The sequence below is a fragment of the Dromiciops gliroides genome, chromosome 2, assembly GCF_019393635.1.
Source record: "Dromiciops gliroides isolate mDroGli1 chromosome 2, mDroGli1.pri, whole genome shotgun sequence".
NCBI classification, from domain to species: Eukaryota; Metazoa; Chordata; class Mammalia; order Microbiotheria; family Microbiotheriidae; genus Dromiciops; species Dromiciops gliroides.
In genome coordinates, this window is record NC_057862.1 from 517,708,182 (window position 1) to 517,732,837 (window position 24,656).

At 39.5% G+C, this 24,656-nt stretch overlaps 1 protein-coding gene and 1 pseudogene across 1 annotated transcript; both read left to right on the forward strand.

The window, feature by feature from the left end:
* Positions 1 to 5,178: 5,178 nt before the first annotated feature.
* Positions 5,179 to 8,166, forward strand: LOC122738356 (defensin-A2-like). Its single transcript, XM_043980407.1, has 2 exons — positions 5,179 to 5,385; positions 7,729 to 8,166. The coding sequence occupies exons 1-2, from the start codon at positions 5,223 to 5,225 to the stop codon at positions 7,842 to 7,844; spliced, it is 279 nt and encodes a 92-aa protein (XP_043836342.1). The 5' UTR covers positions 5,179 to 5,222; the 3' UTR covers positions 7,845 to 8,166.
* A 13,762-nt stretch (positions 8,167 to 21,928) lies between these two features.
* Positions 21,929 to 22,277, forward strand: LOC122740104 (annotated as a pseudogene).
* Positions 22,278 to 24,656: the final 2,379 nt, after the last annotated feature.

Consider the following 24,656-nt stretch of genomic DNA (forward strand, 5'->3'; position numbering starts at 1 on the left):
CCCTTACATGTAACTGGAAAATAAAATAAATGTTTGTTGCTGAAAAAAAAAGACTATGAGGGTTAGAAGGGACCTTAAAGTCCACCTAGTTCAACCTCCTCCCTTTGCATATGAAGAAACCAAGACTAAGATTTGTGAAATGACACAGCAACTTAGTGGCAAAACCAAGGACTAAAACCTGAGACTTTTGGAAGCAAGCTTGAAAGTTCCTCCATGCAGTAGTACATGCCAGAACTTCTTCAACAAGGACCAGGGTGAGAACAGTTGTAGCTTTTGGCTTATTATTCTGAAGTGAGGAACTTACTAGAGAAAGAGCTTGCTCCTGCTAGGTGTGCTGGTAAGAGACCACAGGACTCTAGACCTGGGCCTGGAAGGGACCTCTAAGGCCATGTAGTCTAATTCCCTCATTCTATAGATGAGGAAACTGGGGTTGAGAGAGATTTAGTGGGGCAGCTAGGTGGCACAGTGAAGAGAGCACCGGCCCTGGAGTCAGGAGGACCTGAGTTCAAATCTGGCCTCAGACACTTAACACTAGCTGTGTGACCCTGGGCAAGTCACTTAACCCCAATTGCCTCAACAAAAAATAAAATAAAATAGAGATTTAGTGATTGGCCCAGGTCTTAAATGGTAGGACATAGTGGTCAATAAATAGTGGAGAGACTTCGGGGCTGGGAATGAGAATATTAGAGAGAGAGATCCACGACTAGAGTGTGGCACAAATCGGGCTATCTGTGTAGAGCCTGCCCTGGGCAGTGGTGGTAGAGGTGGAGACCAGCTGCCCAAGTGGATCAGGGAATTCTCCCTATTTCAGCACCTGCTGAAAGCCCTGTTTACGTCATTATCTCTGAAGTCAGAAAACCTGGGTCCAAAGCCTAGTCCTGATGCTTAGTACCTTTTTGACTCTAGTAAAGTCATGAGCTCCTGAACCTCCATTGGCCTCAGTTTCCTTATCCAAATGGCCTTCAAAGTACCTGCCAGCTCCAGAGCTACAATCCTATGATCAAATACACTGAGAACAAGAAAAATCACATGTAAATGCAGAGTCTGAGGGAATGGTGGTAGGGCTTCAGGAGAATTATTTCTTGGTTCTTTCTGTCTTACATTCTGAGAATGCAGGGTCATTCTTCCATTTCATCTCTTTATCTTATGCACTGAGTCTACGTTAGCCCACAACATTCTCTGTCTTTCATCTATCTCTCTCTGTCTCTGCATGTGTCTGTCTCTATCTCTCTGTATCTCTCTCATCTTTTTTTTTTTACTTTATCTGTCTGTATCTTTCCACCTCTCTCTCTTTCACTCCCATCCTCCCTTCCTCTTTTTCCTTTCTAATTATTCCTCTAAATAAAGCATGGGAATGAACAATGGTGACCTTTTTCAAAAGATTTTGACTTTTCTCATTAAGTACAATGTTTGCTCTTTGATGGGAAAAATCTGGACCTTATGCAAAGCCATCAAGATGAGATAAACCTGAAGGCCTTCACTTCTGTCTCTTGTTTCCCGGTGTGAATCCACAACATACCTACTTGACCTTCCTTCTATGAGGAAAGTCTGGTCATTCCCATGCCCAAATTCTCCTATATTACCCTGTCATGTTATCCTCTTACCTGGAGTGGAGCTGGCCAGAAGGAACTCCTGAGGGGCGTCCCCATTCAGAATCAGTTGGTCAGCCTCCCCAGCCTCTTCTTCCTTCATCTCTCTTCCAGGTTCCATTACTTTTCCCTGAGGACTGAGTCCTGTATCTTCTCCTGTTGGTTTCTCAGCTGTGGCCTGGGCAGCCAAGAAGAGAAGGCCAAAGAGGAGGCACAGAGACCTCATGGTTGAAGGAAGCCTAGGACTTTTTTTACCACTGAGAAGACACCAGGTACAGAAATTCTAAAAGCACTGCTGGTGAGAGGGACCATGACTGTATTTATACAGGTCCTTTAGGTGCAGGGGAGTGGCTCAGATGTTGACATGGGGTGATGACTGAGGTCTGTCCCTTTGATGTTCTTTTGATCTGTTCCTTTTGATCTTCTGGGGCCATCTGGACTCTGTTCTGAATGAATTTGTAAAAATCACTCACTCCCCATCTGCCTGACTCCTTATCTCTGAGTAGAGCCATGTCTGTGGGCCCTTTCTGCTTCTTCCTGAGACAGAGATGTTGCCTCCCTGACCTTTCTCCCAGAATCCTAGATGGTACCTATTGTAACCAAGCTCCCTACCCTGCTTTTCATCTGGAGCCTAGTGTGCTAGATTTCATCACTATTGTCTTTCCCAGAGAGCCTAGAGACAGGGGAAAGAGGACTGAATAAGTTGTCAGAAACTTCAGGTTCAGAGTGTACCAGAAGCTGAACTAGAAAAGAGAAGGTTCTTTCACTTTAGGGGCTGGAGACCTTGAAGAAGTCCTTCCACTTGTGCTGGGCTTTGGTTTCCTTAGATGAAAATGGAAGACTATTGCACTTGCTGGTCTCTTTTGAAGAGTGTTATGAGGACTAAGTTAGTTAAGTGACCATAAATTATTTTCGACAACTACAAAGCATTGTGTGGAAGGAACTTAGGCTGTACCAGCCTAGTCCTCCTGGAGCCATGTGGGCTGGCTGCCTGTGTTTGGTGGAGGTGCAGGTCAGACCCCTGTGCCATAGGCTTGGGAGTCTGATCCACATGGGGAGTACACAAGAGGTTGAGGCTTCTTCATGGCCTCATGGGGTGTCCCCTAAGGCTTTGCCTGGAGCTCTAACATGACCAAGTGTGCCTCTGGATTTCATTCTGACTCTCCTCCATATACTTTAGGTGAGAGGTATAGTGGATAAAGGTATACACTTAGAGTCAGAAAAACAAGTTCAAAATCTGCTTCAGTTAATTACTACTTCTCTGACCCTAAGCAAATCACATCTTCTCTAAGCCTTACTTTTCTTATGTGTAAAATGGAGATAAAAATACTACCTACTTTAGGAGTCCTGGGTTTGAGCCCCAACTTATCACTTTTATCACTCATGTGAGCTTCTTCATGTTTTATCACACCTGGTTTTTGGTTTTCTCATTTTAAAGGAAAAAAGGGGTCAGAATAATGAAGAAACTGAGGATGTCTAGCCTGAAGAAAAGAAGACTTAGGGAAAGGATCACAATATCTGACCTACTGAAGATTTAGGAATTTCTACCCAGAATGGTGACATAATTGGCTTTTTTCTTAGGAAATTCATGTTGACAACCCTGAAGAGAAAGAATTGAATTAGGGAGAGAGTAGAATCTAGGAAACTCATAGGGAAACTAATACAATAGTCCAGGTGAGAGATGAGGAAGTCCTAAATGAGAGTTGAGGCTACTAATATCGGAGAATGGGATAGTTATGAAAGATTTCATGGAGGGAAAATAAGACACAATGATTGACTGGCTATGTGAATGAGGAAAAGGGTGATTTCAAGGTGGTGAACCCAACTATATGGAAGGATTGCATTGCCATCAACCAAAATAGTTAGAATCCTGAGGTATGGATTTGGCAAGAAATGATACCAGTTCCATTTTTTACATATTTGGTTAGAAATGCCTGTGGCATATACATGGAGAAGTTCCCAGGATGCTACTGACAACATACAGATGAAATATAGGAGAAAAATTCAGGCATTAGTTGCATAGATTTGAAAGTAATCAATTATCATTTCTTTAGAGAGATGATCAGAAAAGAGGCTATGACAATGTTGAGAGAAACTCACATTTCAGGATGGGAAAAGTATGATATAAAGAAGGGGACTCTGAGAAATCCTGGGTGGTTACACATGTATGAGGTAAACTAAGAATCCAAGACACTGACGGAGAAGTGAGGGCAAAGTAAAGAGGAGAAAGGATGCCCAACAACATCAAATGGTTCATAATGAGAACTGAGGAAAGGGAATTTTATTTAGACATTAAAAGATTATTTCTAATATTGGACAGCATCGTTTGAGTTCAGTGGTGTGGTAGGAAGTCAGATTGTGAAGACTGAAAGAAAAATGAGAGTGGTAGAAATGGAGGTAAAAACTTTTATATACCTCTTTTTTGTACAAGGAAGACGGGAGTGTTTTTAGATTACAGGAAAAGAGAGTATATAAAGACAGATGAAAGATGAAGATGAAAAATGAAATGAGACTGATTGAATATGCAGGTTTTTAGAAGGGGCAGGAAGAAATGTGATCAAGAGCACAAGTAAAGGCATTAGATTTGGAAACCATTCTCTTAGTTCTGCCCTCTGGGACAAACCAAATAGAAAGAGCTATTATTTTCATGAATGAATGAAAAGGCACTTATTAATCACATTGTGCTAAATGGTGGAGCACCAAATGGAAAAACAAATATGGTTTCTTCTCTGAAGGAGCTTACATTTTAATGAGAGTAATAATACCTATAGATACAAAACATACAGAAAGGTACAGTGGTCCTCAGGTTAAAATAGCAAAATGGATGGTAATGCAGAGTTAACTGAATTTCCATAAATAAAATCAGATGTTTCTCAACCATTTGACAGAGCTGAGCACTTTTATACAGAGAACTGTTTTTCCCCCAGGTCTTCAATACCTGGGCTTTCTGCAGATATGTGGCCTTCAACACGATGTTTTAAATTCTTAAAGTCAGCTATCATGTACCAAATAAACCTCATCTTTTCTGATCTAAATACCACAATTCCTTCAAATAATCCTCATATATCTTATAACCAGAGGCTCAATGATCCTGCCCTATATAACAACTATTTAGTCTATGTGCTTCCTAGAAGGTAACAACCAGAAATGAACACAATATTATAGGTGTGAACAATAAATCCTTCACTTACATGAAATTGAGATTTAATAAAATATGGAAAAAATCTACACATCAAGTCTTCCATAGATGGGTTAGCCTCTAAATGACCTAAAGGAACTTAAATAGAATTTTTCTGTTTAATCAGAAGTATTCCTCAGATCTTCCCTAACTGTGCAGGAGACAGCTAGGCAGGCAGATGGGAAACAGGCAGGAGATAAGTAAATGAGACTTTGGCACATATGTGAATGGAACTACAAGATCAGAAGAACATCAAAGAAGTTTTAGGAGAAAATACATGACATCAGAGAAACCTGTGCCCATGAAGCCCATGAAGGCATTTCCTTCCTTGTGGGCTCTGATCCTGCTCCTAGAACTCTGGTATAAATAAGGGATCAGTTTTTCTCTCTCCACTAGAGACAAGCAGGCTGATACTATTTCATTAGTGACTGAGAAGCAACAGGAACCCTCAAGCCATGAAGACGTTCTTTCTTCTCACAGCTGTTGTCTTCTTGACCATCCAGGTCCAGGCTCAGTTTAATAAAGAAGAGATGCTGACTCAGGAAGAGGCTATGACTGAGAACCAGTTTCCTGAACTCCCTTCCATGGAAGCTGAGAACTCAGATACAATGGCCTCAGGTAAGAAAAGGAGACTGGCATAGGATGGGGAAAGCATCAGCCTGCTGGACAGGAAAACCTAGGTTCTAGTCCTAATTGATCCAACAAGTGTCTAATCGACTCTGTCCATTTGCTCTCCTCTTTCTGGGCTTTGTCTTCTTTTTCCCATCAATTGAGGGGATGGAGTAAATTATTTCTAAGGTCCTTTTCCAGCTTGGCCATTCTCTATGTTTTGTGTTGTGAAACTTGCCAGATCTACACTAAGGTCAGCCTGATGTCTATGGAAGGCTTCTTCCTAGGCCATGCCAAAAGCCAAAGGAAAAGAGAAACACCCCCACATCATTAAGGAAACTCTTAGGCTCTAGAGTTAGAGTTGGGATATTCAAGAGAAGATGAAACGCAAGTGATTATGGGTGGGAGGTGTAGGCAAGGCTGGGGCAGTTGGGTTCTGACTGGAATCATCAAGAATGCGGGATGGTTGTAAGAAGGAAAAGTCAGATATGAAAGGCCATAAAGTGCAATGGCAATGGTGGAATACAATAGCAATACTGTAAGCAAAGTCATTGGTCTAGAGTGAGGAGACCTAGGTTCACACTCTTCTCTGATACTTATAGGCCAAGTGACCTTGGGCATATGCTTTGTTAGTTCTTTTTCCCTCCTGTTGTCAGGCCTGAAGGTACAGTTGAAATGGATGAAACATCACAGAATAATGTGGATAAATCATATTGTAAAGTTCATCTGTGCTTAAATTTGGGGGCCTAGCACACTGAAGAGTACATCTGGACCAAAAAATTGGAGAGTCATATGGAAGAAGAAAGTAAGGGGCTAAAAGGAAGCCAGTTGTTGAGGGTTTTTAAGTGCCAGGCAGAGCATATATTTCACCCTAGACATAGAGATGCCATGATCAGGAATCCCTGGGGCATATATTAAGTGCTATCTAGAACCAGGAGAACATTGTACACAGTATCAACAACATTGTGCGATGATCAACTGTAATAGATTTAACTCTTCTCAAGAATACAATGATCCAAGATAATTCCAAAGGACACATGATGGAAAATGCTCTCCACATCCAGAAAAAAGAACTGTGGAATCTGGATTCAGATTAAACCATACTGTTTCTCCTTTATTTTCTTTTTTCATGTTTTACCTTTTGTTTTGATTCTTCTTTCACAACATGACCAAAGCAGAAATATGTTTAATGTGATTGTACATATATAATCTATATCAGATTGCTTGCTTTCTTGAGGAGGAAGGCGGGGACAAAGGGAGAAAAATTTGGGACTGGAAATCTTATAAAACCAAATGTTGAAAACTATCTCTACATGTAACTAGAAAATAATAAAATACTTTTATGATAAAAAGTGGGATCGAGAAGGTAGCATGGTCAGACCTGCATGTTAGGAAAACCACCAACATCTGAGTAGAAGATAAATTGTAGTAGGGGAGGAAGTGAGCCAGGGAGTCCAATTAAGAGGCTATTTATTGTGGGGGCAGTTAGGTGACTCAGTGGAGATAGAACTGGCCCTGAATTCAGGAAGACCTGAGTTCAAATCTGGCTGCAGACACTTGACACTTACTAGCTGTGTGACTCTGGGTAAGTCACTTGAACCTCATTGCCCTACAAAAAAAGAGAGAGGCTATTGTAATAGTCCAACTAATAAGAGCCTGACCTGGGAATGGTGGTTATGACAATGAAGAGGAGATACAGATATATTATGGAGATAGAAATGATAAGATTTAGGAATTAATTGGATACATAAGGAAAGTTAGAGCAAAGTGTAAAGGATGATACAGATTTGAACTAATTGGCTAGGAAAATGGTAGGGCCCTCACAACAGAAATAGGGAGGATCAGAAGAGAATTGGATTTTGGAGAAAAGATAATGAGCTCTGCTTTTGACATAACAAGCCTATGGGGCATCCAGCTCAATATAGGCAGGTTGTGATGCAAGACCAGAGTTCAGGAAAGAACTTAGACCTGAACAGAACCATTTGGGAGTCATTTCCATAGAAACGTTACCTGAAGATGAAGGAGTTGATAAGACTTTGGGTTTCTGTTTAAGAGAATTTGTAACAGTGTTATTAGAAAAGTCTTTCATCCTTTCTTTTAGGCCAACCCCTGAATTCTTAGCATGAGGAAACTGATGCTCAAAGACAGGAAACTCTTTGCTCCAGGTCACAATTAAGCATTAAGCACTGTCAGAGCTGGAAAAAGAACCTTAGCCTCTTGATTGTCATTTCAAATCTGGAATCTTTGCACCCCCCACCCCCAAATTGTAGGTCAGGGAAAGGGTGCATTAGTTTTGAAGAGGTTCCTCCTTTACCTTCCCAATGATATTCTCATTCTCTTCCTTTTCTTCAGATCCTCAGCAAAGAAAGGTCGTGACCTGCTATTGTAAATCAAGATGTGGTCTCTTCCAAAGGCTTTCTGGGTCCTGCCGGATCAATGGTATAACTTACCGACTGTGCTGTCGATAACTCAAAGAACTTCATGAACCAATTTGAGTGTCATCACTATTAAACCTTGTAACCCCCTTTCTATATCCCAAATACAACCCTAGCATCAAGTTCATGATATAAGCCTGGCTGTTGCATCTCTATGTGTGTGTGTGTGTGTGTGTGTCCTACATTTGTTTATTTCTCCATAATTATCTATGAAGTTGTGCTGATTAAGAGGGTGAACAGTAGCTGGTATAGTGAATGATACTCTAGAGTTGTTTCTTATTTCATGTAGGGTGCTTGAATTTTTAAATAAAGGATGCTCCCCTCCCCATACTTACACACCTGCCCCTAAGTTATCCTAGCCTACATATTACCTATCCTCCTAGTTTACTATTTAGTCACTGTATTACTGCACCCAAACCCACTTTTCTTCATGAAGAACAGTGGAGAAGAGTCAAGTAGTCCATGACATAAGGCACCTGTTGTACCCAAGCTTACCTGCTTTCCATTTTGAGTAGGGCCCTGGTATTTGCAAGGAAGGTATAAACATCTCCCCAATCTCTCCTACCCCCATTTAGGTCACTCTGTGCTCTCAACTATGGAAATTTATTTTGATTTGGGGACCCTACCTTTAGGCTGAGATTAGAAAGCCTTAGGCCCTCAGTGTCTCTTCTATGTGGGAGGTGCTAGTGTCCCTCCCCCTCTGCTTCAGCTGAGCAAAAAAGCCCCTTGGGCTGTACAAGACGCCAGGTTAGACAGCTGGGGGAAAAAAAGCCCCCAGCTCCCTTCGACCTGAGTGGATCTATCCAAAAGATCCCAGATAGCCTGTGCGGAGGCCCGTGAGGCTGGAGCTCACTCCCCCCACACACACACCAGCCGCAGCCCTGGCTGAAGGATTAGCTTGGTCTGTGGGGGCGCAGGAAGCCCTGAGATTTGAGTGGAGAGAAGAAAAGGTATATATAGACCTGGGGGTTAGACTCAGGGGGTCGGACAAGTACCGACGAGAGAGGCTGAGAAGAGGTTTGGACAAGAGTTCGGACAGACGAGATGAGACAAGAAGAGGTCAAGAGGCTGCTGAGGAGACAGCAAAGGTTGGAGAAGACAGACAGGGGGCTACAAGGACACAGGAGAAGATGAGAAGGACTAGGAGCAGAGAAAAGAGAAGCTGAAGGGCAGGCTGACAGAGCAGACAGACAGAAGGTCGGTGAGAGAGAAACACAGGGGTTCAGCAGTGGCAGTGAGGAGAGGAAAGATAGAAGCAGGGGATTTACAAAATGAAAGGGTACAGACAGAGTTAGTGAAAGTAGCTGAGCAAGTGAAAATACCCTGAGGCGGGAGGTGGCTAAGGCCCTTATTGTATTAAAAAAGTTTGAGGCACAGTAGGTGGGAAAGAGATGCAGTGGAGCACCACAATGCAGTCAGGTTGTACATTTTATTTCCCTGTATTCTTAATTTTAAATAGTATCTCATAAATAAACTCTGCTTTGATTATTTAGTTAAGAGGCTTCTTAATATTTTGCTTATCAATTTGGGAGTGGAGCAGTGTGGTGGAACTTTATAAATGGCCCACATTAAATTAACAGCAGTCAGATAGCCAGTTAGTCAAAAGTCCCAGATTAAGTACCTTAATCATCTTTAGCCCAAAATTAGGGTAGTCAGTAAAAATATTTCACGTTTGAATGGCAACCTCGACAGGACTTATGGCCCAATTATAATTTTTCTAAACTTATAATTTTTAATATAATAATTTTTCATAAATCCAATTATATATAAATTTTTCCAGGTTAGATTATAGTTAATAATTAATTTTTTTATACAACCTACAGTTGGCATGTCTTTTTAGTTTACTATTCATTCACTGGATTCCTGCTCATTCCTATGCTCCCCACATAAAGTATACTGAGAATGGAATAGAAAAAGGAAGAATATGACTAGGCCATGCATGCACCACCTCTGGTAACCACATATATGCTTAATAAAGGGAGCACTGACCACAGCTAGATAAGCAACATTCTGAAAGGACACTAGCATGGACCATGCTGGTCCATGCTTCTTACTGGTCATTTCAACCAATGACCATGTCTCCAAGGCCCATGCCCAACCACACAAAACACTGGTTAGATTCTCCACTGGAAATTCTTTGATGTTCTTTTATTCATTAAAAAATAAAATGAAACAAAAAATATTTATTAATCACATGGAATGCTAGTGGTAACTAGTATGAATATGTTGCTTTACAAATATCTCTTGATTCTCACAACCACATTGAGGCAGGGGGGAGAACAGATCCTTTATTATCCACATTATTACAAAGATATGAACAGATTGAGTTACCTGGCCAGCTTTACAAAGCTAATTCATGTCTGAGGCTAGATTTGAACTCAATTTTTCCTGATTTTTGGTCCAACAGACTCTACACTGTGACATCTAGCAGCCTCTATTTGGAAGATATTAGTTTGATTATAAATTTAAGTAAGAAATGAACTTTTGTTCTCATGGAGCTTACAATGAGGTTGGATTAATACAGCAAACAATTCATCAACAACATTTAAGTACCTACTATAAGCTAGACAGTGTGCTAAGCATTGGAGATTCAAAGAAAAAGAAAAATAAAACAATGCCTGCTCTCCAAGAACTTACTCTCTAATGGGGGAGACAACATATGTTCCAAATTTTCTTCCTCCCTCTCTCCTCAACCATCCCTATGAAATCAAGCAATTCAATATGTCACACTTGTGCCGTTATGCAGAACATCTTTACCTTCCTTGAAATTATTTTGCTTGGGGCACCTAGGTGGAACAGTGAATAGAGCACCGCCCCTTGGAGTCAGGAGTACCTGAGTTCAAATCCGGCCTCAGACGCTTAACACTTACTAGCTGTGTGACCCTGGGCAAGTCACTTAACCCCAATTGCCTCACTAAAAAAAAAAAAGTATTTTGCTTTTTACTGCTTTCTCCCCTAGTCTGCCCTTCCCTCCTTCCCCTCTCCCCCCTACCCTTTTCTCCCTCCCCTCCCTCAGGGCAAAATTATATTACTATACCCACTTGAGTACGTATGTTAGTCCTTTTTTGAGTCAATTCTGATGATATTAAGGTTCACTCACTCCCCAATTCCTTCCCCCTCTTCCCCTCCCCTCCATAAGCTTTTTTCTTGTTTCCTTCATGTGAACAACCTCTCCCCAGACCATCTCTCCCCTTCCCCCTCCCCCAATCTATTTCTCCTACACCTCAACCCTATATTAAAAATGTCATTATGGGTTAGTTAGGTGGCACAGTGGACAATGCACCAGCCCTGGACCCAGGAGGCCCCAAACCCAAATCCGGGCCCAGACATAAGACACCCCACAAAGAACAAAACATAAATGTTTTACAGATATCATCCCTTCGTATTCAGTTCATACCTGTGTCCTCTGTTAATTCCTTACTAAGATAGATTTTATGAGTTTGAAGTATTAACTTCCCATGTAGGAATATAAACAGTTTGATCTTTTAATATCCCTTATGAAGTCTTTTTCCTGTTTATCTTTTTATGCTTCTCCAGGATCTTGTATTTGAAAGTCAAATTTTCTATTCAGTTTAGGTCTTTTCATAACAAAGGCCTGAAAGTCTTCTTTCTCATTGAAATTCCATGTTTTCCTCTGAAAGATGATGCTTAGTTTTGCTGGGTATGTAATTTTTGGCTGTAGTCCCAGTTCCTTTGCCCTCTGGAATATCATATTCCATGCCCTACGGTCCTTTAATGTAGAAGCTGCTAGATATTGTGCTATCCTGACTGGGTCTCCACAGAACTTGAATTCTTTCTTTTTGACAGCTTGCAATATTTTCTCCTTGACCTGTGAGTTCTGGAATTTGGCTACAATATTCCTGGAGGTTTACCTTTTGGGATCTCTTTCAGGAGGTGATCGGTGGATTCTTTCAATTTCTATTTTAGCTTATGCTTCTAGAATATCCGGGCAATTTTCCCTCATAATCTTTTGGAGGATGGTGTCTAAACTCTTGTTTTGATCATGGTTTTCAGGTAGTCCAATGATTTTCAAATTATCTCTCCTAGATTTATTTTCCAGGTCAGCTGTTTTTCCAAGGAGATATTTCACATTGCCCTCTATTTTTTCATTCAATTGGATTTGCTTTACTGTGTCTTGGTTTATCATAAGGTCACTAGCTTCCATTTGTTCAATCCTTATTCTTAGGCAATTATTTTCAGCAGTTTTTTAATCTCCTTTTCCATTTGGTTTTTCAAACTGTTGACTTTTTTCTCATGATTCTCCTGCATTTCTCTCATTTCTCTTTCCATTCCTTCCTCTCTTTCTCTACATCTTCATTCTATCTCTCCTACTTTCTCTTCAAAGTCCCTTTTGAGAGTTTCCATGGCCTGAGACCAGGTCATATTTTTCTTGGAAGCTTTGGATGTTGGAGCTTTGACCCTGTTATTATCTTCTTCTTCTGAGGTTGTATTGTGGTCTACCTTACCCCCAAAGAAGTTTTCGATGGTCTCTGCCTACTCATCCTGGCTTACTATTTCTTGGCTTTTTACTCCTTCTTAAAGTGTAGTGCTGCTTCCAGGACACACTGTTTGTGCTACAGCATGGCCCAGGGAGTGATTGTGCTTCTTCTCAGCCTGCCTGGCTGGTGAGTAATCACAGCCGCTTTCTCTCTGACTCAGAAACAGAAGTCTCATTTAGCAAATCACTTTTGAGGAGGATTGGGATGAAAGAAGATAGAAAATAGAGTAAATATTAAGGGGAGGAAATATGATGGAGGGAAATTTAGCCATGGTAACTGTGAAAAAAAATTGAAGCAAGTTTATCTGATAGGCCTCATATCTCAAACACATAGAGAACTGAGCCAAATTTCTTAAAATAAGAGCAATTCCCCAATTTATAGACGATCAAAAGACATGAAGTTTTCAGATAAAATAATCAAAGCCCCCTATAGCCATATGAAAAAAATACTGTAGCTCACTATTGACTGGAAATATTTAGGTCAAAACAATTCTGGTACTATCTTATATCCACTGAATTGGATAATAGGCAGCAGAGGAAAATGACAAACATTGTAGGGGATAGGAGGAAAATGACATTAATACACTCTTCATAAAGTTGTAAACTGATTTCAAACATTCTGTTGAGTAATTTGGAACTATGGCTAAAGGGCTATGAAACCATCATACTCTTCGACCTAGTAATACCACTACTAGGATTATATCCTAAAAAATATTTTTTAAAAAGTTGAATTTAAAATCAGAGAGATGCCCATCAATTGGGAAATGGCTGAACAAATTGTGGGATGAGATTATGACGGAACACTATTGTGCTATACGAAATGATGAGCATGATGCTATCAGAAAAACCTGAAAAGACTTACATGAGCTGATGCAAAGTGCAATATAATGTATACAAAATAAGAGCAAGATTGTAAGATGATGTGCTGTGAATGACAGTTATTTTCATCAATGCAATGATCCATGACAACTCTGAAGAACTTGTGAAAAATGCAATTCATCTACAGAGAAAGAACTGATGATATCTGAATACAGATTGAAGCATAATTGTTTTGTTTCTTTTTCTAAGTTTTTTATCTGTTTTCCTTTACAACCTGACTAATGTGGAAATGTTTTGCATGACTACACATGTATAACTTACATTAAATTGCTTGAATTCTTAAAGGGAGGGTGGGGAGGGAGGAAGAGAATGTCAAATTGATGTTAAAATTTGTTTTTACATGTAATTGGGGAAAATAAAATTCTAAATAAATAAATAAATGGAAAAAAAGAAGTGTGAATGACTTAACTCTTCTCAATAATACAATGATCCAAGACACTCCCAAATGACTACTAATGAAACATACTATCCCCCTCCAAAGAAAGAACTGATATTGGCTGAACACATACTGAAGCACACTATTTTTCATTTTCTTTCATTTTTTCTTTTATTCAAGTTTTCTTGTACAAAATGACTCATATGGTGATATTTTACATAGTTGCACATGTATAACCCACATCTGATTGCTTGCTACCTCTGGGAAGAGGGAGGGGAAGGATGGATAAAAATTGGAACACAAAACTATAAATAAAAATGTTTATTACTTTTAAATGGATACATGATTTACACCATAAAGAATACCATTACCAAATTAAAAGAGCATGGAATAGTTTTTCTGTCAGATTTATGAACAGAGGAAGAATTTAGGACCAAAGAAGATATAGAGAGCAATAAAGAATATAAAATAGATAATTTTGATTATATAAAATGTAAAAGGTTTATCACAAGCAAAGCTAATGTAACCAAGATTATAAGAGAAGTTGAAAACTGGAAAAGAATTTTTGAAACAAGTAGCTCTGATAAAGGCCTCATTTCTCAATGATAGAACTGAGTCTAATTTATAAAAATACAGGTTATTCCCCAATTGACAAATGGTCAAAGGATATGAATAGGAAGTTTTCAGACAAAGAAATCAAAGTAATCCATAGTCATAGGAAAAATGCTTTAGATCAATATTGATCAGAGAAATACAAATTTAAATATCTGTGAGGTTCCACCTCACACCCATCAGGTCCTGGTTTAGGGTTTTGATGCTGTCTCTCAAAGAACTATTAGAAAAGAGAAACTATAAAAGAACACAAAGAGAAACCAGAGACTAAGGGCTATGTTGATCCAAGAGAAGGAGAGATCATTTCTGAATGAGTGATCAGGGAAGGAGACTTCATGAAGAAGATAACATGTGAACTCATTTTTTAAAGAATGAGAGGGAAATGGACACTTAGAACTATAGGAAAGGTAGTGGTGGTGGTGGTAGTGGTTTGTCCTTCATTCTCAAAGACCATAACATGAGGGAGGTGATGACTTGACTTGCAATAAATTGGATTTAAGTGAGGAAGGGCTGTGCAAACTCACCTGCCTCATTTTCTCTTCTGGAGCAATCTGGGTCCAGTGGCAAGACATTTATCTTGATAACTGTAAATGTCCAGTACACAGTGAGAGACCTAGGCCTTTTAAGCTAAGGCTTTTCACAGGTCTCAATTTGCTAAGTTATTCACAGCTGATCTTTATAAAATATTGCTGCCATTGTGTACAATCTTCTCTTGGTTCTGCACATTTCAGTTTACATCCATTCTAATTTCCCCCAGGTTATCCTACTCTCTCCTTTAACCCTGTACATTCTCAAAAGTGTTTTGCTTTTGACTTTTCCCTCCCCACTCTGCTTCCCTTCTATCAGCTTTTTGTCTCTCTTATCCCCTCTCCTCCTATTTTGCTGTATGGTAAAAATAGGTTTCTACACCCAAAGGAGTGTATGTTATTCCCTCTATGAGCTAATTCTGATAAGAATAAGTTTCTTGTACTACCTCCCCATCCCTGCCAGCTTCCCCCACCTTCCCCTCCACTGTAAAATCTATTTGGGGCCTCTTTTATATCAGATAATTTACCTGATTATACCTCTCTTCTTTCCCTTCTCTCAGGGTATTCTTGGTTCTCATCCCTTAACTTTATTTTTTTACATAACCATCCTAGCATATTCAACTCATACCCATGTCCTTGGGCTCTGAGTATTCTTTCTAATTGCCCTAATAAAGAGAAAGTTTTAGGAGTTACAAGTATCATTTTCCCATGTAGAAATCTAAACAGTTTAAATTCGAATTTTGTGGTTTCTCTTTCTTCTTTCCTTTTTTTTTTTTTTTTTTTTTGCTTCCCTCCCAATCTTTTTATTTAAAGGTCAAATTTCCTATTCAGCTCTAGTTTTTTATCAGACATGCTTGAAAGTCTTCTATTTTACTGAATATCCATTTTTCCTCCTGAAGGATTATACACAGTTTTTCTGGGAAGATGATTCTTGGTTGTCATCTCTAAGGAATATCATATTCCAAGCTCTCCATCCTTTAATGTAGAAATTGCTGAATCTTATGTTATCCTGACTGTGGTTCCATGGTATTTAATGTGTTTCTTTTTGGCTGTTTACAATATTTTCCTATTGACTTGAGAGCTCTGGAATTGAGCTATAATATGCCTGGGAGTTTTCATTTTGGGATGTTTTTCAGGAGGTACCTGCTGGATTCTTTCCAGTTTTCCTTGATAATGTCTTGAAAGCTCTCATTTGATCATGACTTTCAGGTAGTGTAATAATTCTCAAATTACCTTTCCTGAATATTTTTTCCAACTAAATTCACTTTTAAGTGAGATATTTCACATTTTCTTCTAATTTTATTTTATTATTTTGTTTTATTGCTTCTTAATATCTCATGAAATTATTAGCTTCCACTTGCTCAATTCTAATTTTTAAGGAATTATTTTCTTCAATGAGCTTTGTAATTCCTTTTCTATTTAATCAATTCTACTTTTTAAGGAGTTCTTTTCTTCAATGGATTTTTTACCTCCTTTTCTTTTTGGTTAATTTTGCTTTTTAAAGAGTTTTTCTCTTCCATGAATTTTTGTGCCTCCTTTACTGAATTGTAAACTCTTTCATGATTTTTCTCACATCACTCTCTTTGCTCTTCTCAATTTTTCCTCAACTCCTCTTACTTGATTTTTAAAATGCTTTTTGATTTCTTCCATATCATGGAACCAATTTTTATTTTTCTTTTTTCTTCTTTTTTTCTTATTTTTCTTTAATGCTTTGGATATAGATTATTGTCTTCTTCTGAATTTGTGTTTTGATTTTCACTGTCAACAGAATGACTTTCTGTATTCAGGACTTTTTTGTGCTGTTTACTCATTTTTCCTTTTGTTTTTTCCTTTTGTTTTACCTTTGTTTTGTTACTTTTTGTTTACCTTTGTTTTTTACTTTTAACAACATGCTAAAGTGGGGCTCTACTTCCAGGGTGGAGAGGGGACAGTCCCAAGCTTCAGCTTTTTTATGCAACTATTTTCAGAGGTTGTTCTGCAGTCATGTAAGTTTTTAGGTTTTCCAAATTGGTCTGGAGAGGTATGTTTATTACTCTTCTGCTCTAGTCTGTGAGTGACCACAAGTACTGTTCTGTCTACCATGGAATTGTGAACATGGGACCTACTCCCCTGTGGCTACAAGTTCTGGGGTGCTAATACTCCTCTTTCTCCTGGGACTGAGACCCAGGACTGTGACTCAGATCTGAGAATGGGTAACTCAACAGAATCCTGATCCTGGTGCCAGTAAAGGGATCCCTGTAATCTCTTTCTGACCAGTTATCTGACTCCCTTACTGTCTGTATGCTGAGAGGTCTGGAAACCCTCACTGCCACCACTGATTTGGGCAAACCCAACACCTACTGTTGGTTTCCTAGGGTGTGGCCTGCACAGGACTGCACTCCACTCTCACCCTTTTTTGCTGACCTTCCAAGCTGTCTTGGATGGAAAATTGTTGTGATCCAAACTTTTGTGGTTTCTGCTGCTCTAAAATTTGTTTTGCAGCATTATTTAAAGGTGTTTGGAAAAATTGGGGGGAGAACTCAGGTGATGCTTTTCCTTTTCTGTCCATCTTGGCTCTACCTCACTGAACTGGCTCTTATAGAATGAGAAGAAAATGGACACTTGGAACAGTAGGAAAGGGCATCATGAGCAGAAGAAACAGTATGAGCAAAGGCACAGAGATAGGAAAGCATTGGAGCCATATAGTATAATAAAAAGTATAGGTCTTGTATAACATAGTCATGTCCAAAATGGGATAGAGTATATTTTCCAGACTGCTCTGTCCTACAAAGACATTAATAATTTGAACACATTCCATCATGTGTGTTTCCTTTAAGAACATTAATCCATTGTCTTAAGTGGTTGTGCCATGAGAAGATAATAGAAGGATTTTAGGATTGGAAAAAGCATTTGTATAGAACCTACTATGTGCCAGACACTGTGCTGAGAGGTTTAACAAATACTATCTCATTTGACCTTCCAAAAGCCCTGAGATGAAGGTAATATTTTTCCCCATTATACAGTTTAATAATCTAATGCAAGCAGAAATTAAATGATTTACCCAGGGTCATATAGCTAGTGTCTATGGCTGGATTTGAATGCAGGTCTTCCTGACTCTATACCCAGGCTCTAAATTTTGTTCCAAGAGCAGTCTCTCAAAATAATTTGGGATTATAGATTTAGACCTTAGATCTTAGAGGCCATCTGGCCCAGCATCCTCTTTTACAGAGCAAATCACTCAAGTATCTCTCAGATTCTGTTTGCTCATCTTTTAAATGGTAATAACAACATCCCTTACCTAGTAGGATTGTTGTGAAGATCAAATGAGATAACACACATAAAGTGGTTTGCTAATCTTAAGGAACCAAATAGATATTAGCTATCATAGCCTGAGGGAGTCCAGGAATAGGAACTCAGAGAAGGAATTTTAAAAGAAAGATGTTGGTTTCAATCATGTGATAAGTCTTCTATCCCAAGGGAGGGATGAAGTGAAAAAGGGAAGTATAGGGGGACCATACTGGATGTGATAACAGTGAAAAACATCTTAGACTTTAAAAAGAAGACTGGGGTTGAAACCCTAGGTTTGATATTTATTACCTGTGTGACTGTTGGCAAATCATTTAACTTTTCTGGGTCTCAGTTTCCTGATCTATCAAATGAGGGAGCTGAATTAGGCAGTCTAAAAGGTCTCTTCTAGCTTTTTATATAGGGTATTATGAATGCAGTAAGAAGTCAGCACATAAGCAGGCAAGTAAAAGCCAAATCAAAGTGATCCAAAGAGAAAGCTGAGTAGAAACTAAATTTTAAAGACCACTGGGCTGCATCAGATTTCAGAAGAATGACTCATGACACTAGCTCTTCAAAAACAGGCTTAATGCTGCCTTTATTTGAATCTTTGTTGATAGCCCACTGATCAGAGCTGGCAAGAAGCTGAAGGGCCATTGGCTTACAGAACAAGGAACAGACTTTCATGAGTTAAGAAACCACAAAGGGCTTAGCATTATCCAGAGCTGTCTCAGAATACATTTTGAATTCCCAGAAAATATTCAAAAAAAGTATTTCCAGGTGCTGTGGTTAGAAAATCTCCACCTTATTGGGGTTGTATTTGCAGATCAACTCAAGGCAGATGCAGAAGTGCCTTGTCAACCAAAAATGGTGTCTGACAAAGGCTATACTGCAGAAGAAATGAAAAAATTTTTGTGGCTTCCTGAAATAGAGAAAATATGGAGTTTGTGGAGGAATGTCAAGATCTCAAATGTTGTTTAATGGTCACTGAAAGGGAGGAATGAGAAATAATTGGGTTTGAATCCTAGCTCTGAAGTACCCATTATGTGGCCAGAGGTACATTATTTAACCATTCTGGGCCTCATTTCCAATATCTAAAATATGGAGGTGATATGATCTAATGAGAATAGTAATATATTTGAAGTCCAGAGGTCAGGGTTGGAATCCCCATTGTGCCAAGCATTATCCATGTAATTTTTTTTTGGCAAGGCAATTGGGATTAAGTGACTTGCCCAGGGTCACACAGCTAGTGTCAAGTGTCTGAGGCCAGATTTGAACTCAGGTCCTCCTGACTCCAGAGCCAGTGCTCTATCCACTGCGCCACCTAGCTGCCCCATTCATGTAATTTTGACCTTACACTATATGCCCTTGGACCTTGTTTTCCTTCTCTATCAAATTAGGAATCACAATAGATGATATCTAAATTCTATAATCCTACTTACATGGCCATCCTCACCAGCTTCTTATGAGAAAAAGACTTTCAATACCATGGAAATGGGAACTTCAATGATTTTATGAAAGGCTAGACAAATGCCAGCCATCTTTGTCCAAAGGGTTAGGGAAAGGGCCTCTGACCGGAGAAGCCAAGGTCTCTAAGGAAGTAAAATGAGTCAGTGTCCCACTGGGAGATTTAGTGAGCTTCAGAAGTGAAAGGCCTTCTGAAAAGGAGTCTGCACAGTGACAACACAGGCACAAGTCTCAAAGGATGGTTGTTTTAATTGCATGAATAGGGTACAGAAGAGGGGATGGTCAATCAGTAGATTCCCAAGGACAAAGCTCTGTGGTACTCGTTGCTCTCAGAGCCTCAGGGAGAGCAGCAAACATATGTCAGAATGTACGCCTGGCAAGTACCTCTCCGCATTTCCTTGGGACAGGTTCTTTTGCAGAAACAGCGTTTGTAGGGCAGCTTCCTATTCTTCCCTGTGCATGAAGAAGATTGAAAGAGTTTGTCTGTCACCTTGGAATACAGTTTAGCTGCCCCAAATTTAGACCCATGTACCTCTGCTTGCTACCAAAGGTGCCTCATCATAATTCATTGTGGACAGGGTGGGGTTGTTGTATTGTAGATGAAACCCACAAGGGTTCATATTCCATGAAAGATAGTGAATAGCTTTGTGACCTTGCTGAAATCACTTATTCTTTGTGAGTCTCTAGTTCCTCATCCTGAAAATGAAGGCATTGGCCTAGATGACCTATAAGGTCCCTTCTAGCTCTCAGTCAACTACAATTACTAAATGCTTGTTGATTAATTACCTATACCAATAGGCTACTCACAAGACTATATGGTTTGCTCTTCAATGAGAACAATCTGGACCCTATGCAAAGCCATCAAGATGACATAAACCTGAAGGCCTTCACTTCTGGCTCTTGTTTCCCGGTGTGAATCCACAACATACCTACTTGACCTTCCTTCTATAAGGAAAGTCTGATCATTCCCATGCCCAAATTCTCCTATATTACCCTGTCATGTTATCCTCTTACCTGGAGTGGAGCTGGCCAGAAAGAACTCCTGAGGGGCGTCCTCATTCAGAATCAGTTGGTCAGCCTCCCCAGCCTCTTCTTCCTTCATCTCTCTTCCAGGTTCCATTTCTTTTCCCTGAGGACTGAGTCCTGTATCTTCTCCTGTTGGTTTCTCAGCTGTGGCCTGGGCAGCCAAGAAGAGAAGGCCAAAGAGGAGGCAGAGAGACCTCATGGTTGAAGGAAACCTAGGACTTTTTTATCACTGAGAAGACACCAGGTACAGAAATTCTAAAAGCACTGCTGGTGAGAGGGACCATGACTGTATTTATACAGGTCCTTTAGGTGCAGGGGAGCAGCTCAGATGTTGACATGGGGTGATGACTGAGGCCTGTCCCTTTGATGTTCTTTTGATCTGTTCCTTTTGATCTTCTGGGGCCATCTGCACTCTATTCTGAATGAATTTGTAAAAATCACTCACTCCCCATCTGCCTGACTCCTTATCTCTGAGTAGAGCCATGTCTGTGGGCCCTTTCTGCTTCTTCCTGAGACAGAGATGTTGCCTCCCTGACCTTTCTCCCAGAATCCTAGATGGTACCTATTGTAACCAAGCTCCCTACCCTGCTTTTCATCTGGAGCCTAGTGTGCTAGATTTCATCACTATTGTCTTTCCCAGAGAGCCTAGAGACAGGGGAAAAAGGACTGAATAAGGTGTCAGAAACTTCAGGTTCAGAGTGTACCAGAAGCTGAACTGGAAAAGAGAAGGTTCTTTCACTTTAGGGGCTGGAGACCTTGAAGAAGTCCTTCCACTTGTGCTGGGCTTTGGTTTTCTTAGATGAAAATGGAAGATTATTGCACTTGTTGGCCTGCCTTGAAGAGTGTTGTGAGGGCTAAGTTAGTTAGGTGACCATAAATTATTTTTGACAATTACAAAGCATTGTGTGGACGGAACTTAAGCTGTACCAGCCTAGTCCTCCTGGAGCCATGTGGGCTGGATGCCTGTGTTTGGTGGAGGTGCAGGTCAGACCCCTGTTCCATAGGCTTGGGAGCCTGATCCACATGGGGAGTACACAAGAGGTTGAGGCTTCTTCATGGCCTGATGGGGTGTCCCCTGAGACTTTGCCTGGGGCTCTAACATGACCAAGTCTGCCTCTAGATTTCACCCTGACTCTCCTCCATATACTTTCTTTAGAATTTTATTTTTTTTCCCCAAATTACATGTAACAAACAAAATTTACCATCAATTTTTAGTTCTACCTTTCTATGGAACTTTTTTCAACAACAATTTTTAAAATTTTTATGTTCCACATTCTCTTCTTCCCACCCTTCCTGCTCCCCCCCTTAAGAATTCAAGCAATTCAATATAAGTTATACATATGTAGTCATACAAAACATTTCCACATTAGTCAGGTTATTAAAGAAAAGAGACAAAAAACACTTTAGAAAAAGGAAATAACAAAAAGTATGCTTTATTGTTCTCTTTGGTCCCAGCGGCAGGAGGAAGATGACGAAGGGTATATCTTCGTTTGGTAAGTACAGGAATAAGATGCACACTTTGTGCCATTGCTGTGGCTCTAAGGCGTACCATCTTCAGAAGTCAACCTGCAGCAAATGCGGGTATCCTGCCAAATGCAAGAGAAAGTATAATTGGAGTGCAAAGGCTAAGTGACGCAACACTACTGGTACTGGTCCAATGAGGCACCTAAAAATTGTCTACCACCGATTCAGGAACGGATTCCGTGAAGCAACAACGCCTAAACCCAAGAGAGCAGCTGTTGCAGCATCTAGTTCATCTTGAGGAGTCAAATGTTTGTTAAAATAAATGCCCTGAATCAAAAAAGTAAAAAAAAAAAGTATGCTTTAATCTGTATTCAGATACCATCAGATATTTCTCTATAGATGGATTGCATTTTTCATAAGTCCTTTAGAGCTGTCTTGGATCAATTTATTGCTAAAAATAACTGTCATTCACAGCAGATCATCTTACAATATTGCTCTTATTTTGTATACAGTACATTTCACTTTGCATCAGCTCATGTAATTCTTTCCAGGTTTTTCTGATAGCATCGTGCTCATCATTTCATATAGCACAATAGTGTTCCATCATAATCTCATCCCACAATTTGTTCAGCCATTCCCTAATTGATGTTCCATATACTTTAGATGAGAAGTATAGTAGAGTGAGAAAAACCTGAATTCAAAATCTTCAGATACTTACCACCTTTGTGACTCTGAGAAAATCACATCTTCTCTAATCCTTACTTTTCTTATGTGTACAATGGAGATAATACTATCTACTTCCCAGGGTAGTTTTGAAGAGCAAATGAAATAATAGATATATAGTCCTCTGCAAATTATACAATTCTCTATAAGTGTTAGCCATTATTATCCCCACCTTTTTCAAGTTGTTCTCTTATACCACCTGCAATACCTTCTACTTCTCCCTCCCACCTTATCAAATTTTATTGTCCCTTCACCATTCAGATCATTTCTTACCTCCTTGGTCTTCCAGGGGAACTTGAACTCTACTTGGTCTCAACTTTCTCTGATCTTTTGTAAGACTGACAGTCTGGACTCCACACACACCAAACATGAACTTTATGGGGTGTTTTTTATCAATTCGCTTGGTTTTGTGTGTTGGTCACATTTCCCAAATAGATTAAGGGATCCTTGAGGACAGAAACCATGCCTCTCAACATACCTAGTGTGGAGCAGGGGCATAGAAAGATGTTCTGTTGCTTGATGAGGTGTTTATCTTTCAGGGATTATACTGCTGAGACATAGTTAAGACAGAATGTTCTAGGACCTACCTTCCTGTCTTGGTTTGGAGTGTTCAGAAAATTCTGGGTGCCTTTGACAACATTTAATTCCACAGTATCTTTGTCTGGGACTAACCCCTATGGGATCTTAGCCCACAATATAGAAGTTAGGAGTTATAGATGGTCTCTCAAGTCTTTTCCTGTTGAATTTAAACAGGTTACCTATACCACAAAAATATATTGTCTACCTCTAAGTCACCATTTGCCAAAAGGTTTCTTTTTTTTTTTTTGGTGGGGGAGAGGGGGAGGACCAATGAGGGTTAAGTGACTTGCCCAGGGTCACACAGCTAGCAAGTGGCAAATGTCTGAGGCCAGATTTGAACTCAGGTCCTCCTGAATCCAGGGCTGGTGCTTTATCCACTGTGCCACCTAGCTGCCCGCATTTGACAAAAGGTTTTTATAGAAGATTCCTGGGAGGGTAATCTCAATTTTTTTTATTTTAATTTTTCTCAGTTACATATAAAGTTACTTTCTGTGTTCCAAATTTTTCTCTCACCCTCCCTTCTCTCACCCTTCCATAGGCTAGCAAGCAATTTGATATAGGTTATACATTACAATCATGTTAAACATATTTCCACATTAATCAGAACAAAAGGATAAAATACAAGAAAAAAATAAACAAGAACAATAACAAAAAAGCAACAAAAAAAGTAAAAATAGTATCTTTCAATCTGCATTCAGACTCTATAGTTCTTTTTCTGAATGCGGAGAGCATTTACTCCATAAGTCTTTTGTCATTGTCTTGGATCATTGTATTGCTGAGAACAGTTAAATCTATCACAATTTATTATCACAAAATGTTGTGATACTCATTTCACTGAGCATCAATTAATGTAAGTCTTTCCAGGGTTTTTTTTTTAAATCCACCTGCTTACCATTTCTTACAGTGCAATGGTATTCCATTACATTCATATACCACAACTTGTTTAGCCATTCCCCAATTAATGGGCACCCCCTCAATTTCTAATTCTTTGCTACCACAAAAAGATCAGCTATAAATATTTTTGTACATGTGGGTCCTTTTCCCTTTCTTATGATATCTTTGGGATATAAACCTAGTAGTGGTATTGCTGGTACCAGATGGTATGTATAGTTTTAAAGCCTTTTGGATATAGTTCCAAATTGCTCTCCAGAATCACTGGATCAGTTCATAGGTTTATCAACAATGCACTAGTGTTCCCATTTTCCCATGTCTTCTCCAACATTTATCATTTTCCTTTTTTTGTCATATTAGTCAATTGGATAGGTGTGAGGTGGTAGCACAGAGTAGCTTTAATTTGCATTTTTCTAATCAGTAGTGGGCAATCTCAATTTATACCCCATTGAGTTATAGTGGAAGCATCATTAGACTTAGGAATCAGGAGCCCTGGGTTTGAGCTCCAACTCAATCTTTTTACCACTTAGGTGAGTTTC